Source organism: Protopterus annectens, chromosome 3.part0 (assembly GCF_019279795.1).
Source record: "Protopterus annectens isolate FY-2018-M chromosome 3.part0, PAN1.0, whole genome shotgun sequence".
Taxonomy (NCBI): domain Eukaryota; kingdom Metazoa; phylum Chordata; order Ceratodontiformes; family Protopteridae; genus Protopterus; species Protopterus annectens.
In genome coordinates, this window is record NC_056731.1 from 425479186 (window position 1) to 425498521 (window position 19336).

The 19336-nt window shown below is 33.4% G+C and overlaps 1 protein-coding gene across 1 annotated transcript in view; it reads right to left on the minus strand.

Moving 5' to 3' along the window:
• F13A1 (coagulation factor XIII A chain) overlaps positions 1-19336 on the minus strand; it is a 1111088-nt gene that overhangs the window by 755987 nt on the left and 335765 nt on the right. The window contains exon 6 of the mRNA XM_044064861.1: positions 19018-19125. Coding sequence (XP_043920796.1) covers positions 19018-19125 — 108 coding nt within the window. The remainder of the gene's footprint in view (positions 1-19017; positions 19126-19336) is intronic.

The following is a 19336-nucleotide window of genomic DNA, read 5'->3' on the forward strand; positions in this document are numbered from 1 at the left end:
TTTCAAAATGGAAAAAAAAACCACAAATTTTCAATTAAATTTGATGTATTATTTGAAAAAAGTGCAGATTAAAGGTACTTAAATTCTCTTATACATACAGTTGAATACAGCTAGATCTTAGCCGGACAAAGCTGTGGTTTTAAGCAGAAAATAATTCAAAATGTACTACTTAAATAGGCAGTGACAGGATATCAATGAATGAGATTCCCCCCGCCAGCAATTACTAACAGGCAATAAAATTCTAGGAAACATTAACTGAAAAAACTGAGTCAAGACTTCCAGTTCAGTAAATATTCAAAACAACACAAATAAATCCATTAAAATGCTGTATTATTTGAAAAAAGTGCAGATAAAAGGTTCTTAAATTCTCTTATATGTCCAGTTGAATACAGCTAGATCTTAGCTGGTCAAAGCTGAGGTTTTAAGCAGAAAATATTTCAAAATGTACTTATAAAGCCATGTCCAACGAATTAATGGACATGCTGCACCTCAGAAAATCCAAATCCCATGACATGCTAACTTGAACTAGCACTGAAATAAACAGGACATGCAACAGATTCATAACCAATTCACTCTGAATAAAAACCCAGTCCAGGTTAAGAGTCCTCATTGACTCTCTTCAAGAGGAATCAAAAGATAATAAATTTAAATCACTTCTGTGTCACTGTTAGAAAAAGTATACTAAGAAAAAGGGCATACAAAAATTTAAATTTTAAAATGGGTGGCAAAAGCCATACACACGCTGGCTAGGCTTATAAATGCCCTAGGGCAGATAGCCTAGTATGAACCTATGAACCTATGAAAAATATTCCAAACTGTACTGCTTAAATAGGCAGTGACAGGATATCAATGAATGAGACTACCCCCAACTGCAATTACTAACAACCAATAAAATTCTAGCAAGCACTAACTGAAAGAACAGAGTCAAAACTTCCAGTTCAGTTAATAATCAATGCAACACAAATAAATAGACTAAAATGCTGTATTATTTGAAAAAAGTGCTGATAAAAGGTACTTCAATTCTCTTACATGTCCAGTGGAATACAGGTAGATCTTAGCCGGCCAAAGCTGAGGTTTTAAGGAGAAAATATTCCAAAATGTACCACTTAAATAGGCAGTGACATGATATCAATGAATAAGACTACCCCCGCCTGCATTTACTAACAGGCAATATAATTCTTGGAAGCACTAACTGAAAAAAAAGAAAATTCCTTCATTAATACAATGCAAAAAAAAATAATTAAAAGCTTTTTAATTTAAAAAACAATAAAATTCTTTAAACCTTATAAAGTTAAACCAGTCTTAAAAATATTTTTTTCAAAAAATTTAAAATGTAATTAAAAGGCAGTAAAAGGTACTAATCTACCCCCCCAATTATAAAGGGTAAAATTTAGCAAACCAACTGAAAAATAAGCAAAATTCCAATTAAATTAATGCAACAAAATAAAAAATTAAAATCAAATTTAAAAAAAGGGAATAAAATCTTTAAACCTTATAAAAGGGTAACTTTTAGAAATATTTTTTTCAAAAATATTAAAATGTAATTAAAAAATGGTAGGTATAAAATTAATACCCCCTTTAATTTGGGGAATTTCTAGCCAACTGAAAAAAAAGAAAATTCCATTCATTAAATTTAAAAAAAAATCAATTAAAAAGGATTTTTGCAATAAAAGGATTAAATTCTTTAACACCATTTAAAAGTAACTTCCAAAAGTATTTTAAGCAAAAATATTTAAAAACCCTTTTTTTAAGTGCAGGGTAAAGAATAATTCCCCACCTCAATTATAAAAGGGTAAAATTTAGCAAAACCCCTTAAAAAATCAAAATTCCATTAAATACAATGAAAAAAATAAAAAATTAAAATCATTTTAAAAAAAATAAAAGGATTAAATTTTTACCATTTAAAACAGATCACTCCAAAATAGGTTTTAAGCAAAAATATTAAAATGTAATTAAAAGGGAGTAAGGTATAATTAACACCCCCCTGAATTACTAACGGGAAAAAAATAAAGTAAAAAAACAAAATTCCATTTTAAAAACAATGAAAAAAAAATCAATTAAAAAGGATTTTTTAAAAAAAACAATAAAAGGATTAAATTCTTTAGCCATTTAAACACTAACTTAGAAAATATTTAAGCAAAAATATTTAAAATGTAATTAAAAGGGAGGGTAAAGAATAATCCCCTGCAAATTATAAGGGTAAAATTTTAGCAAGCATTGAAAAAATCAAAATTTGTTCATTAAATAAAACAAAATAAAAAATTAAAACGTTTTTTTTAAAAAGGCAATAAAATCTTAAACCTTTTAAATTGGAAACAGTAACTTCCAAAATAGGTTTTAAGCAAAAATATTTTAAATTAAATTTTAAAAAGTGCAGATAAATAATAATCCCCCACCTCAATTATAAAGGGAAAAATTTAGGGGCCAACTGAAAAAAAAAAAATTCCATTCATTAATACAATGAAAAAAAAAATAATTAAAATCAATTTAAAAAAATAAAAACTTAAAATTTAAAGCCATTTAAAAGTAACTTCCAGAAAATATTTTAACAAAAATATTAAAATGTAATTAAAAGGCAGTAAAAGGTATAATTAAACCCCCTGAACTAACAGGCAAAAAACTGAAAATAACGAAAAAATATCAAAATTTTCATTAATACAATGAAAAAATAAAAAATTAAAATCTTTTTAAATTTAAAAAAGGGAATAAAATCTTTAAACCTTATAAATTAAACCAGTTTAGAAATATTTTAACAAAAATATTAAAATGTTTATTAAAAGGCAGTAAGGTATAATGTAACACCCCTGAATTACTAACAGGCAAAAAATAAAAAAATTAAAACAAATAAAAACATAAAATTCCCGTTCAGAATATTAATGAACACTTTAATTAAAAGCATTATTTTAACTAAAACAATAAAAGGGCAAATTTCCGTTCAGTTAATAACCAATCACCAAATATTTTAAGCGAAAAAAAATTAAAAGTCCCCTTTAAAAGGATTAAATTAATGAATGGGTACCCCCCTAATTCTAAAGGCAAAAAAATGAAGTTTTAAAGAAAAAAATCAAAATTCCATTCAGTTAAATTCAATGAAACAAATTCAATTAAAAGCTTTTTTTAAAAATTTAAAAATTTTAAAAATAAAAAATTTTTTAAAAAATTTCATAAAACAATTTATTAAATTGTTATATTGAAACAGTAAAACTTATAAAGCTATTTTTTGCGTAAATTAAAAGTAAATTAAAAGATAAATTCAATGAATGAACTCCCCCCCCCCCAATTTAACAGGAAAAATTTTAAAGACAAATAAAAAACAGGCAAAATTCCCTTTTTTTAATACGCCCAAATAAACAAAAAATGCGATTTTTTGAAAAAACAGATAAAATCTTAAAAAATTTTTTATTGAAACATAATCTTAAAAGCTGATTTTGAAAAATATTAAAAGTAAATTAAATCTAATTCAATGAATAGTTTTAAAAATAAAAACCCAAACAAAGGGGAAATAAAAAAAAACAAAATTCCGTTCAGAATATTAATGAAACAAAAAAACAATTAAAAGCTTTTTAAATTTTAAAAAACTGAAAAAAGGGCAAATTCCTTTTTAATCCCTTTAAACATAATTTAAAAAGCTGATTTTGAAAAATATTAAAGTAAATTAAATTTAAAAATTCAATGAATGAGACTACCCGCAATTTAACAGGAAAAAATTCAAAGACAAATAAAAAAAGAGTCAAAATTCCAGTTAGTTTTTTCAATCAACAAAAATAAAAATTAAAAGCATTTTTTGAAAAACAGATAAAAAACTTAAATTTTTTTATACCCTTTAAACATAATCAAAAAAGCTGATTTTGAAAAATATTAAAAGTACCCTTAAAAATTTTTCAGGATTAATAAGAGACTACCCCCACCCGAATTTAGCAAAAAATTCCAAAATAACTAAAAAAGAGTCAAAATTCCCTTTTAATACAATGCAAAAATAAACAATTTAAAAACTGATTTTTTGAAAAAAGGAGTAAAATCAATTCTTATTCCCTTTAAACATAATCAAAAAATGGGTTTAAAGGGAAAAATTCCAAAAGTAAATTAAACAGGCAGGAAAATACTACCCCACCCGAATTTAACAGGAAAAAATTCAAAGACAAAAAACAGAGTCAAAACTTCCCTTAAATTAATAACAAAATAAAAATTAAAAGCTTTTTTTGAAAAAGGAAAAAATTTAAATTAATTTCAAAATTCAATTTAAAACTTAAAAAGAAAAAATTTTAAAAGTTTATAATTTTGAAAAATATAAAAAAAGCAAAAAAAAAGTAAATTAAAGGGTAAATTCAATGAATGAGACTACCCACCCGAATTTAACAGAAAAAAAATTTTAAAGACAAATAAAAAAAAAGTCAAAATTCCCTTATTAATACAACAACCAAATAAACAATTTAAAAACTGATTTTTTGAAAAAAAGTAAAACTTAAAATTTTTTATATTCATTTAAACATAATCAAAAAGCTGATTTTGAAAAAATTTAAAAGTAAATTAAATCATCAGGAATCAATTTAAAAATTTCCCCCCTGAATTTTAACAGGAAAAAATTCAAAGACAAATAAAAAACAGGCAAAATTCCCTTATTAATACTCAACCAAATAAACAATTTAAAAAGAGATTTTTTGAAAAAAAGGTAAAACTTAAAATTTTTTATATTCCCTTTAAACATAATCATAAAGCTGATTTTAAGCAGAAAATATTCCAAAAATTCCCTTAAATCAGTGGAATACAAGTAGCACCCCCAAATTATAAAAACAAAAAATTCAAAGACAAATAAAAAAGAGTCAAAATTCCCTTATTAATACTGCAAAAAATAAACAATAAAATCTTAAAAATTTTAAAAAGGAGTAAAATCTTTCCTTTTAATTCATTTAAACATAATCAAAAAGCTGATTTTGAAAAATATTAAAAGTAAATTAAATCAGTCAGGAATCAATGAATAGCCCAAAATAATTTAACAGGAAAAAATTCCAAAAACAAATAAAAAAAAATTCCCGTTCATTAATACAACAACCAAATAAACAATTTAAAAACTGATTTTTTGAAAAAAAAAAACAAAAAATTTTAAATTTTTATTCCCTTTAAACATAATTTAAAAACTGATTTTAAAAATAATTAAAAGTACCATTTACATCAGGAATAAGTAGACTACCCCCTGAAATTTTAAAAGGAAAAAATTCAAAGACAAATAAAAAACGGCAAAATTCCAGTTAGTTAAATTTTTAAAAAAATAAACAATTTAAAAACTGATTTTTTGAAAAAAGATAAAACTTAAAATTTTGTTAAACATTTAAACATAATCTTAACCCGTATTTTAAGCAGAAAAATTTTTAAAAATTCCCTTAAAACAGTAAAAACAAGAATAGCACCCCACCCGAATTTAACAGGAATAAAATTTAAAATTTTAATGGAAAAAAAATTCCCTTAGAATACAAACAAACAAAAAACAATTTAAAAACTGATTTTTTGAAAAACAGATAAAATCTTAAAAATTTTATCCCATTAATCATAATCTTAGGGAAAGTGAGGTTTTTTTGAAAATTTCAAAATTCCCAAAAACCCTAATTTTAAAAATTTAAAACAAATTCCCCGACAAATAAATAAAATGAGGGAAAAAATTTAAATTTACTAAAAAAATCAAAAAATATTTCTTTAAAAAAATAAAAAATTTTAAATTTTAAAAAATAATTTTTAAAAAATAAAAAATTAAATAAAATCAAAAAATTAAAATGTGAAAGCCAAAAAAGAAAAAAAAATATTGCAAAATGTACCACTTAAATAGGCAGTGGCAGTATATCAATGAATGAGACTACCCCCGCCTACAATTACTAAAAGGCAATAAAATTCTAGCAAGCACTAACTAAAAAAAAAGAGTCAAAACTTCCTGTTCAGTTAATATTCAATGCAACAAAAACAAATCAATAAAAATGCTATATTATTTGAAAAAAGAGCAGATAAAAGTTACTTAATATCTCTTATAAGTCCAGTTGAATACAGCTAGATCTTAGCCAGCCAAAGCTGAGGTTTTAAGTAGAAAATATTCCAAAATGTACCACTTAAATAGGCAGTGACAGGATATCAATGAATGAGACTACCCATGCCTGCAATTTCTAATAGGCAATAAAATTCTAGCAAGCACTAACTGAAAAAATAGAGTAAAAACTTCGAGTTCAGTTAATATTCATTGCAACACAAATACATCAATTAAAATGCTGTATTATTTGAAAAAAGTGCAGATAAAAGGTACTTAAATTTTCTTATACAGCCAGTTGAATACAGTTGGTTCTTAGCGAGCCAAAGCTGAGGTTTTAAGCAGAATATATTCCAAAATGTACCACTTGAATAAATGGTGACGGCATATCAATGAATAAGACTACCCCCGCCTGCAATTACTCGCAGGCAATAAAATTCTGGCAAGCACTAACTGAAAAAAAAAACGAGTAAAACTTCCAGTTCAGTTAATATTCAATGCAACACAAGTACATCAATTAAAATGCTGTATTTGAAAAAAGTGTAGATTAAAGGTGATTAAATTCTGTTATACATCCAGTTGAATACAGCTAGATCTTAGCCAGCCAAAGCTGAGGTTTTAAGCAGATAATATTCCAAAATGTACCACTAAAATAGGCAGTGACAAGATATCAATGAATGAGATTACCCCCACCTGCAATTACTAACAGGCAATAAAATTCTAGCAAACACTAACTGAAGTAACAGAGGTAAAACTTCCAGTTCAGTTAATATTCAATACAACACAAATAAATCAATTAAAATGCTGTATTATTTGAAAAATTGCAGATAAAAGGTACTTAAATTCTCTTATACGTCCAGTTGAATACAGCTAGATCTTAGCTGGCCAAAGCTAAGGTTTTAAGTAGAAAATATTGCAAAATGTACCACTTAAATAGGCAGTGACGGGATATCAATGAATGAGACTACCCCACCTGCAATTACTAACAGGTAATAAAATTCTGGGAAGCACTAACTGAAAAAACACAGTCAAACATCCAGTTCAGTCAATATTCAATGCAACACAAATACATCAATTAAAATGCTGTATTATTTGAAAAAAGTGCTGATAAAATGTACTTAAATTCTCTTATACGACCAGTTGAATACAGCTAGATTTTAGTCGGCCAAAGCTGAGGTTTCAAGCAGAAAATATTCCAAAATGTACCACTTAAATAGGCAGTGACAGTATATCAATGAATGAGACTACCCCCACCTACAATTACTAAAAGGCAATAAAATTCTAGCAAGCACTAACTAAAAAAAAAAAGAGTCAAAACTTCCTGTTCAGTTAATATTCAATGCAACAAAAACAAATCAATAAAAATGCTATATTATTTGAAAAAAGTGCAGATAAAAGGTACTTAATATATATCTTATAAGTCCAGTTGAATACAGCTAGATCTTAGCCAGCCAAGGCTGAGGTTATAAGTAGAAAATATTCCAAAATGTACCACTTAAAAAGGCAGTGATAGGATATCAATGAATGAGACTAACCCCGCCTGCAATTTCTAACAGGCAATAAAATTCTAGCAAGCACTAACTGAAAAAAAATAGTCAAAACTTTGAGTTCAGTTAATATTCAATGCAACACAAATACATCAATTAAAATGCTGTATTATTTGAAAAAAGTAGAGATAAAAGAAACTTAAATTGTCTTATACATCCAGTTGAATACAGCTAGATCTTAGCAGGCCAAAGCTGAGGTTTTAAGCAGAAAATATTCCAAAATGTTGCACTTAAATAGGCAGTGACAGGATATCAATGAATGAGACTACCCCCGCCTGCAATTACTAACAGACAATAAAATAAAATTCTAGCAAGCACTAACTGAAAAAAACAGTCTCAAAACTTCCAGTTCAGTTAATATTCAATGCAACACAAATAAATCAATTAAAATGCTGTATTATTTGAAAAAAGTACAGATAAAAGGTACTTAAATTCTCTTACATGTTCAGTTGAATACAGCTAGATCTTAGCCGGCCAAAGTTGAGGTTTTAGGCAGAAAATATTCCAAAATGTACCACGTAAATAGGCAGTTACTGGATATCAATGAATGAGACTACCCCTGCCTGCAATTACTAAAAGGCAATAAAATACTAGCAAGCATTAACTGAAAAAAAGTCAAAACTTCCAGTTCACTTAATATTCAATGCAATACAAATAAGTCAATTAAAATGCTGTATTATTTGTAAAAAGTGCATATTAAATGTACTTAATAATATTCAATGTAACACAAATAAATCAATTAAAATGCTGTCTTATAAATGCAGATAAAAGGTACTTAAATTGTCTTATACATCCAGTTGAATACAGCCATATCTTAGCTGGCCAAAGCTGAGGTTTTAAGCAGAAAATATACCAAAATGTACCACTTAAAAAGACAGTGACAGGATATCAATGAATGAGACTACCACCGCCTGCAATTACTAACAGGCAATAAAATTCTAGCAAGCACTAACTGAAAAAAAAGTCAAAATTTCCAGTTCAGTTAATATTCAATGCAACACAAATAAGTCAATTAAAATGCTGTATTATTTGAAAAAAGTGCAGATTAAATGTACTTAAATTCTCTTATACTTCCAGTTGAATACAGCTAGATCTTAGCCAGCAAAAGCTGAGGTTTTAAGCAGAATATACTCCAAAATGTACCACTTAAATATGCAGTGACATGATATCAATGAATGAGACTCCCCCCGCCTGCAATTACTAACAGGCAATAAAATTCTAGCAAGCACTAACTGAAAAAAACAGAGTCAAAACTTCCAGTTTAGTTAATATTTAATGCAACACAAATACATCAATGAAAATGCTGTATTATTTGAAAAAAGTGCAGATTAAATGTACTTAAATTCTCTTATACTTCCAGTTGAATACAGCTAGATCTTAGCCGGCCAAAGCTGAGGTTTTAAGCAGAAAATATTCCAAAATGTACTACTTAAATAGGCAGTGGCAGTATATCAATGAATGAGACTACCCCCATCTACAATTACTAAAAGGCAATACATTTCTAGCAAGCACTAACTGAAAAAAAGTGTCAAAACTTCCTGTTCGGTTAATATTCAATGCAACAAAAATAAATCAATAAAAATTCTATATTATTTGAAAAAACTGCAGATAAAAGGTACTTAAATTCTCTTATACATCCAGTTGAATACAGCTAGATCTTAGCAGGCCAAAGCTGAGGTTTTAAGCAGAAAATATTCCCAAATGTAGCAGTTAAATAGGCAGTTACAGGATATCAATGAATGAGACTAACCCCGCCTGCAATTACTAACAGGCAATAAAATTCTAGCAAGCACTAATTGAAAAAACAGAGTCAAATCTTCCAGTTCAGTTAATATTCAATGCAACAAAAATAAATCAATTAAAATGCTGTATTATTTGAAAAAAGTGCAGATAAAAGGTACTTAAATTTTCTTATACAGCCAGTTGAATACAGTTGGTTCTTAGCGGGCCAAAGCTGAGGTTTTAAGCAGAATATATTCCAAAATGTACCACTTAAAGAAACGGTGACAGGATATCAATGAATGAGACTACCCCCACCTGCAATTACTAGCAGGCAATACAATTCTAGCAAGCACTAACTGAAAAAAACGAGTCAAAACTTCCAGTTCTGTTAATATTCAATGCAACACAAGTAAATCAATTAAAATGCTGTATTATTTGAAAAAAAGTGCAGATTAAAGGTACTTAAGTTCTGTTATACATCCAGTTGAATACAGCTAGATCTTAGCCAGCCAAAGCTGAGGATTTAAGCAGAAAATATTCCAAAATGTACCACTTAAACAGGCAGTGACAAGATATCAATGAATGAGATTACCCCCACCTGCAATTACTAACAGGCAATAAAATTCTAGCAAGCACTAACTGAAGTAACAGAGGCAAAACTTCCAGTTCAGTTAATATTCAATACAACACAAATAAATCAATTAAAATGCTGTATTATTTGAAAAATTGCAGATAAAAGGTACTGAAATTCTCTTATACGTCCAGTTGAATACAGCTAGATCTTAGCCGGCCAAAGCTGAGGTTTTAAGCAGAAAATATTCCAAAATGTACTACTTAAATAGGCAGTGGCAGTATATCAATGAATGAGACTACCCCCATCTACAGTTACTAAAAGGCAATAAAATTCTAGCAAGCACTAACTGAAAGAACAGAGTCAAAACTTCCAGTTCAGTTAATAATCAATGCAACACAAATAAATAGACTAAAATGCTGAATTATTTGAAAAAAGTGCAGATAAAAGGTATTTTCTTATACGTCCAGTTGAAAACAGCTAGATATTAGCCGGCCAAAGCTGAGGTTTTAAGCAGAAAATATTCCAAAACGTACCATTTAAATAGGCAGTGACAGGATATCAATGAATGATACTACCCCTGCCTTCAATTACTAGCAGGCAATAAATGTCTAGCAAGCACTAACTGAAAAACCAGAGTCAAAACTTCCAGTTCAGCTAATATTCAATGCAACACAAGTAAATCAATTAAAATGCTGTATTATTTGAATAAAGTGCAGATAAAAGGTACTTAAATTCTCTTATACGTCCAGTTGAATACAGCTACGTCATAGCAGGCCAAAGCTGAGGATTTAAGCCGAAAACATTCCAAAATGCACCACTTAAATAGGCAGTGACAGGATGTCAATGAATGAGATTATGAGATTACCCCCGCCTGCAATTACTAACAGGCAATAAAATTCTAGGAAGCACTAACTGAAAAAACAGAGTCAAAACTTGGAATTTAGTTAATATTGAATGCAACACAAATAAATCAATGAAAATGCTTTATTATTTGAAAAAAGTGCAGTTAAAAGGTATTTAAATTCTCTTATAGATCCAGTTGAATACAGCTAGATCATAGCCGGCCAAAGCTAAGGTTTTAAGCAGAAAATATTGCAAAATGTACCACTTAAATAGGTAGTGACAGGATATCAATGAATGAGACTACCCCACCTGCAATTACTAACAGGCAATAAAATTCTGGGAAGCACTAACTGAAAAAACAGTCAAAACTTTGAGTTCAGTTAATATTGAATGCAACACAAATAAATCAATTAAAATGCTGTATTATTTGAAAAAAGTGCAGATAAAAGGTACTTAAATTCTCTTATACGTCCAGTTGTATACAGCTAGATCTTAGTCGGCCATAGCTGAGGTTTTAAGCAGAAATATATACCAAAATGTGCCACTTAAAAAGTCAGTGACAGGATATAAATGAATGAGACTACCCCTGCCTGCAATTACTAACAGGCAATAAAATTCTAGCAAGCACTAACTGAAAATCAGAGTCAAAACTTCCAGTTCAGTTAATATTCAATGCAACACAAATACATCAATTACAATGATGTATTATTTGAAAAAAGTGAGGATAAAAGCTACCTAAATTATCTTATGTGTCTAGTTGAATATAGCTTGATGTTAGCTGGCCAAAGCTGAGGTTTTAAGCAGAAAATATTCCAAAATGTACCACTTAAATAGACAGTGACAGGATACCATGAATGAGACGACCACCGCCTGCAATTACTAACAGGCAATAAAATTGTGGCAAGCACTAACTGAAAAAAACAGAGTCAAAACTTTCAGTTCAGTTAATATTCAATGCAACACAAGTAAATCAATTAAAATGCTGTATTACATGAATAAAGTGCAGATAAAAGGTACTTAAATTCTCTTATACATCCAGTTGAATACAGCTACATCTTAGCTGGATAAAGCTGAGGTTTTAAGCAGAAAATATTCCAACATGTACCACTTAAATAGGCATTGACAGGATATCAATGAATGAGATTACACCTGCCAGCAATTACTAACAAGCTATAAAATTCTAGGAAGCACTAACTGAAAAAACAGAGTCAAAACTTTGAATTCTGTTAATATTGAATGCAACACAAATAAATCAGTTAAAATGCTGTATTATTTGAAAAAAGTGCAGATAAAAGGTACTTAAATTCTCTTACAGTTCCAGTTAAATACTGCTAAATCTTATCCGGCCAAAGCTGAGGTTTTAAGCAGGAAATATTCCACAATATACCACTTAAACAGGCAGTGACAGGATATCAATGAATGAGACTACCCCCGCCTGCAATTACTAACAGGCAATAAAATTCTAGCAAGCACTATCTGAAAAATCAGAGTCAAAACTTCCAGTTCAGTTAATATTCATTGTAACACAAATAAATCAATTAAAATGCTGTATTATTTGAAAAAAGTGCAGATAATAGGTACTTAAATTCTCTTACATGTCCAGTTGAATACAGTTAGATCTTAGCCGGCCAAAGCTGAGGTTTTAAGCAGAAAATATTCCAAAATGTACCACTTGAATAAGCAGTAACAGGATATCAATGAATGAGACTACCCCCGCCTGCAATTAATAGCTATATCAACTCTTAAATATGCGTAACACAGTTTTAATGTGTCCACTAAACGGTGGAATATATGGACATTTCTATTCACTACAAGTGCATCTTCAACAAAAGGTTCAAGAAAATTTAATTTTCTTAAAAAGCTTACTTGGAAACACAGAGTCCTGTTTTTTGAATGCTACATAGCATATTGTTTAGTATTTGGCATTTTCGCAAAACATCTTAAAATTTAGAAAATGTTATCAGAATCCAATGTAAACCCTACAGAGCTTGCATGGCTAGGTCTACTATATAATGCTTTAATATTACCACTCGCAAAAAATAATTTCCCCCTCAAATTTGTTTTGCTTCAGCATTTTAGAAGAATTTCCAAAATTAATAAAGCTCCCCATCTGTTTTACCAAGGATTTGAAAATGTAGTCCAACTATCTGAAATGGTTCCCTTACAGAACCAGCAGCGGGCAGACTAGATCACAGTGGTGGATTCTGAACATTTTTGTTAGTCTTGGGAATTCCGACGATGGACATTTACAAGTGGACACCTGAAGACACCTACAAAAATATTCATAAATAGCATTGTTACAAATTAAATCAATCACCCAAGAATAGTTCCATAGGTTCACAGGTTCATAGGTAGGTACTAGGCTATCTGCCCAAAGGCATTTATAAGCCTAGCTGGTATGTGTTGGCTTTCACCACCCCCATAGATTAGTTTCCTGTGCCTCTGTCCAGCAGAGCCAATGAAGTGATCCCTCGGGTAAACTTTCTGTTTCCCATGCACTCGTCAAGGTTTCTCTTGAAGAGGGATAGCGAGGAGCTCTGCCTAATGTAGATTGGAATCTTGTTCCAGAGCATGGGAAGCCTCTGGGACAGGAATCTATCCCTCCAGCACATCCTATTTATTGTTGTGGTGATGTTTAGATCCCTGGACCATGTGGCTTGAGGGGATATGGTTTTCTTTAGGTGGAGCATGTCCATCAATTCTGGGTTGGACATGGCCTTGTACGTCAGGCAGATATCAACTCTGAGTAGGCGGTATGCAACCAGGTACAGCTGGAGTTTCTTCAGTCGAGTTGCATACGGCATCTGCTTGAGGCCAGTGATCCACTTGGTGAGGTACTTCTGTGGTCTTTCCAGTTGTTGCAGGTGTATGGTAAGGTACATCCCAAATGGGGCATTGTACTCTATGATGGGTCTGATGAGTGATGCGTAGATGGGCCCAATGTCCCTTTCGATCTGGATGCAAACCCTTTTGTGATTAGGTGGGCCACATAGAAGGATTTTCTAACCACTTTGGCAAAGTGATTATCAAAGGAGAGGTTACTATGTACTTCGGTCCCCAGATTCCTTATTATGTCTTCCGTATTTAGGGGGCTACCACCTATGTGATAGTTTGTTGGTACTTTGTTTTTTCCAAAGGAGATGACTATGCACTTTTTGGCACTTACCTTGAGGCCATGGTTTTGACACCAGGTATCTGTCTCAGTGAGACCCTTTTGGAGGATGTCTGTGTCAGCCGGAGAGTCAATTATAGCCCCTAGTTTGCAGTCATCTGCAAATTTGGTCAGCCATATTCCTTCTGTGCTTGCCTGTACCTCTGAGAAGTATATGCCGAACAGGAGGGGTCCTAGGACTGAGCCCTGGGGAATGCCACTTGTAACCGGTTTAGAGTCAGACCTAGCTCCCACACCTCTTAGCATGTGGGTTCTGTCCATGAGCCAGTTGGCAACCCATCTCATGATGTAGGGGTTTATGTTCAGGCTATTGAGCTTGTCTATAATACCTGAGTGGGGAATGGTGTTGAAGGCCTTTGCAAGGTCTAGGTAGGCTGTGTGGGCCACCTTTCCCTCGTCTATAGCATTGGTAACTGTCTCAAAGAAGTCCACCAGGTTTAGGAGGCATGATCTGCCCTTAAAGCCAAACTGGGTAGGGTCCAGTGTTTGGAGGTTTCCAATGTCTCTGATAATGAGATCCATGATGATGCCCTCCATAGCTTTGCAGACCAAGCTAGTCAGGCTTATAGGGTGATAGTTCCCGGTGTCCGTTGTGGCTCCACCTTTGTGGAGCAAAATAACCATTGCTGTGCGCCACTTTGTGGGCACATAGCCTGTAAAGAGGCTGAGTTTAAACAGTGTGTTTACGTGCCGGGTTAGTTCATCTTTGAGCTTGTGTAGGATGCAGCCTAGGACACCATATGGTCCCATTGATGCTGTGTTTTTGGCTTTGGAGAGTGTTGTTTTAACCTGAGTGTCTGTGATTTCAGGGCACTACATTCTTTTGGTATAGTTATAGGCCCTTTTGGGAGTGAGAAGGAGGTGAAGTTTGCACTGAACCTGTCTGCCAGGATGTTGGCTATATTGGTCGGTTCAGTGTATTTTGTGTCATTCTGCACTAACTCCAAGCAGATCTGAGAATTGTCGCTTAGATTCTTGACATAGCTAAAGAATGCCTTGGGGTTATCTTTGGAGTCCATGGCAATTTTTCTTTCGAAGCTTGCTTGGATGATTTTATGAGGGAATGTAGTTTCTTGCTGATACTGACCAGAGATATCTTCCCTTCTTGGGATTTTATTCTTTTCTGTACTAGTTTCCTCCTTCTATTGTATAGCTTGTTTATGGCAAGGGTCCACCAGACTGGTTTCCTTTTCTTGGAGGAGTGAGTCTTGGTTTTGTTTGGGATAGCACGATCCATGCATTTTTGTAGATACCTGTAGAGTGCATTAGTAAAGGATTTTGCAGCTTGGACAGCGTTATCCTTTAGCATGGGGGCTTTGAAACTTCCCACCTCGGTCTTAAGTAACGTGAAGTTTGCTTTTGAAAAGTTTTCCACAGTGGTTTATTTGACCGGGGTGGGGGTGGAATGTGGACATCCACAGTGATTAGTTCATGGTCAGACCTAACCAACGAAGGGTTGACGTCCGGTGTGGAACACCGGTCGCCCATGTTGGTGATGACCAGGTCCAAATATTGGCACCTCTGCTGGGGGTGTTGACCAGTTGATCCAGGCTGTTTGAGTTTATAAATTCTAGAAAATGTTGGGCAAGGGAGTTTGTACTTGAGCAGTTCTCCCAGTTAATGTTTAGGTAATTGAAATCACTCAATATCAGTGTGTTTGGCCGGACCTTTATGTTTCCCAGTGTTTTCAGAAATGCAGAGTGGGGGTCCTGGGACATGGTGCGTGATCTGTAGCAAGATATAATTTGAATAGCAGTTTTGCCCGTTGTTAGTTGCACGTGGATGACCTCTGAAGCATCGTGCTGTGCCACTAACTTGGAGGTGTGGGTATCCTTGATGAATATGGATACTCCCCCGCCTTTTGTATTGTGGTCCGGGTTTTGGGGCCGAAATGTATGGTATGAGTTGTAGCCTGGTAGTGCTGGGGTGCTCTCTGGAGCCTTAAACCAGGTTTCTGTTACTGCACATATATCGATTTTCTCCATACTGAGGAATGCCTCGAGTGCGTGCATTTTGAGGTTTAGACTTCTGGCATTGAATAGCATTACCCTCAGCTTTTTGTTACTTGTGCTATTTACGGCGGTGGGTTTGTCTTTTGAGCCTTGCCTAAAAAGGCACTATGGGGATGGCAAGAGCCTTGGCCAGTATTTGAAAGCCTAAGGGTGACAGGTGCAAGCCGTCTCTAGCAAAGCAGCATGGCTTGTCGAGCATGTCATCCCAGGCTGACAGACACCAGATCCCCTTTGAATGACACCAGAAGCTTAGCTAATTGTTGAAATTGATCATTTTTTTCCCTATACCGTGGTATCATTCTTATTGAGGACAGGATGCTACTCAGGGTCAAGGTCATACCGGCCTGCGCTACATGATCAGAGAGCTCTTTCATGTCTCTTTTCATGTAGTCCAGGGAGGAGCAGCTCAGGTCATTCACACCAACAAGGACAATGACAGGGTCATATTTGTACTTGTTCTGGAGTGACCTGAGTGCTTGTGTTATGTGACGGATCCTGGCACCCGACAGGCAACTAACAATAACCTTCTCCTTGTTCAGCCTAGTGAGTGGGAAGTCAGTGTGCCTGACTAAAGAGTCACCTATTACTAGTGTATTGAGTATGTTATTTTGCCTTAAGGGCTGTGATTGCATGGCACACCTGTTTTGTGAAGTATTTGTTTCACGGTTTGTGTTGGGGGGTGGAGGCTTCTTGGATGTCTGCTTTGGAGGACTCTGTTGCTTTTGCAGATTTTTATTTAGAGCCTCCACACTTTTATAAGTATGTTCATCACTTAACAGGCTTTCTATTACAGACTTATATTGTGCTTTACTCCTAACTCCTGCACAACTTGTCAGCTCTACTTGTCAATAATTACCACATCATTTCAAATTCCAGAGATAAAATAAAGCTCTACAGAATTATTTCACCTCTGAAAGACATAGTGCTTGTTAGTGAAGAAAAGACTACAGTGACTATAGCTGTCGTTAAAATTCTTGTGACAAACAAACTCAGTAATCGTGGCAGCCTTAGAACCAATAATAATATGTCTGAAAGGGTAAAAAAACAAAACACTTTTTTGTTTGCTTTTGGAATAAATCTTCCTGAATGAACAGTTTCAACAATAAAGCAAAATAATATGCATTCTTATTAGATGAGATATGGTATTAGCTTTCACGATATAAGTTTAAAACTCTGCATTACTAATGGAATTGCAGCAGCTATAATTACCACATACACAAAAGTGTTTTCTAGCTTCCATGTCAGACAGAGGTGGCCCTAGCATGCAAGATGCTGTAGAGACCTGTCGAGTGATGAGTTTATGTTAAACCATCTTAAGGTTGCAAGTCTTTCTTCTCAAAGAAGTAGATCAACACCTTCTCTCAGTCTTTGGGAAAGGGATTCCTGCATGGGGTCAAAAAGGGTCTCTTGCTGTAATCCAGGAACCCCACAGATAGAGGACAGTTGTGGGATAAGAACATTTGGGAATCTTGGATGCTATAAAAATGCTTAGACTTCCTAATGGCAGGAAGAAGGGAATCCAACTTCACTGATGTATTGATGAATACATCTTCCAATACTTCTAAGACTGGAGGTACAGAAAGTGGCTTTGGTTTAGACAGGTACAAAACGTACCTGTATATTATCTTAACTCAGCCTGTGAGCACTACTCTGACTTCTTTTTGGAGGAGTCCTTCATCCCTTGAGGGTGCCTCAAACTGATACATTTTTAGCTGACAGACAAAAATATGACAGTTGAGCCATCTGTTTTTATATGTCTTATATGCCACCTCACCTGCCTCTAAATTAGGGATACTTGACTGTTCTTCTACTGGGGTAGGTTCAGTCCTTGTCAGAGCAGAGTACGTTCAATCCTTCTCATTTTTGAAGAAGCTCCTGATGATGTAAGAAATTCAAAAGTAGACTGTTTGGATACTGGGATTTAGCCTGGGAAGTGGAGTGGAATGATGCAATCCCCTGCCTAAGACACGGCAAGATGGTAAGCATACATTTTGGTATGGAGGTCTTCAGCCTCACTTACACACAGATAGACATCTTCGAAGCCTTGGATATTGGGCATACACCCAATACTTCTCAGTCTCTGTTAATCTATTCACAAACAAGTAGTGTCTTGATGCCACCCTTTTCTTCATTAATAATAATATGGGCATCAGCAAGGCAGGTCCTCAAGCAGATCTACAAACTGACAAAAATCACTATGGTTTCAGCCATTGAGGACATACCAGTATCTCAAAGTGTTGGCCTCCAAAGTGATCATCCCAGATGACTCAGGAACAATTAACCCTAAGTATGGGGGCTACAAATATATCATTCTAACTGTGGCATCCAGACCTCAGAAAACCTTTGTATTCCAAAAGAGTGGCATCAGTTTCCCTTTGCATCTCCTTAGGGCACTTCTCCAAGAACTTATTCTTCAACAAGTAACTAGAAAAGGACTTGACCAACACCATGATAGAGTAGGGCTAAGTGTCTGGCTTCCTTTGAGCTTGATAGCCCTTGTGAGGGTCTGCACACTGCCATATTGTCCTAAGGTTGAATCAAGTACAATGTAGACATCTGCCCATGTTACGTCTTGGTACTAAACAAAACACAACAATGCGAATGACAACTCTCATGTGGAATTTGCTTCTCACAATCAAGCAATTGGTAACCTTTTCAAAGTCACTATATGAGGTCTACAAAGGTGAAGAACAGCAATAATAAGGTAGACAATAAAAGATTTCACCCAGTGGGGTACTTATCTGGATCCCTTGAAGCAGGCTGATGTGTCAGACACCTGTAAGAGCATGCACTTTCTGAAGTGTGACAAGAAAGATATGAAGATGACCTTGGCTAATGCCCCCTTATACCACCAATGTCATGATGTATGAGTAGGAGTGGAACAGACAAACTCAAGTAGTGAAATGGGTAGAGCTCTGGAGGCTGGTCATGGTGTTAAGCTCCCTGCAGATAGGAGTTCTGCATGTGATGATTATATCAGTGAATGACATCTGTAAATATATGAGAAAGCATTAGAAGATAACCAAAAATCCGGGATGGTGTTTAATGTAGACACCATATCCTGAAGACTACTATCACAAATCCAGATGAGTACTTGCTTATTGCCCCTGCTAAATATTTTAATATGCATCTAAACTCACCATAGCAGATGCAACACGACTGATTTTGACAGGATTTCCTCTGGAAGAGAGAGGCATCTCTGCTCGATCCATCAGGGACAGGCAACTATCCAAAATCTGTGATTCAAACTAAATGCAGAAAAAAATGGATTTAGTCATTTTATGATTCGAAAAGCAGCCACAAACATAGAAGGCTTTCCCAAGAAAGCTTACAATGATATATTCTAATTATCTGTTTCAGAAAATGATTATCTGAAGTCAGTAAGCACACAACCTATAGTACTTGTCAGTACATTGTACATACACTCAAAAGGAAGCCTTAGCTATGTTTCATTTAGCA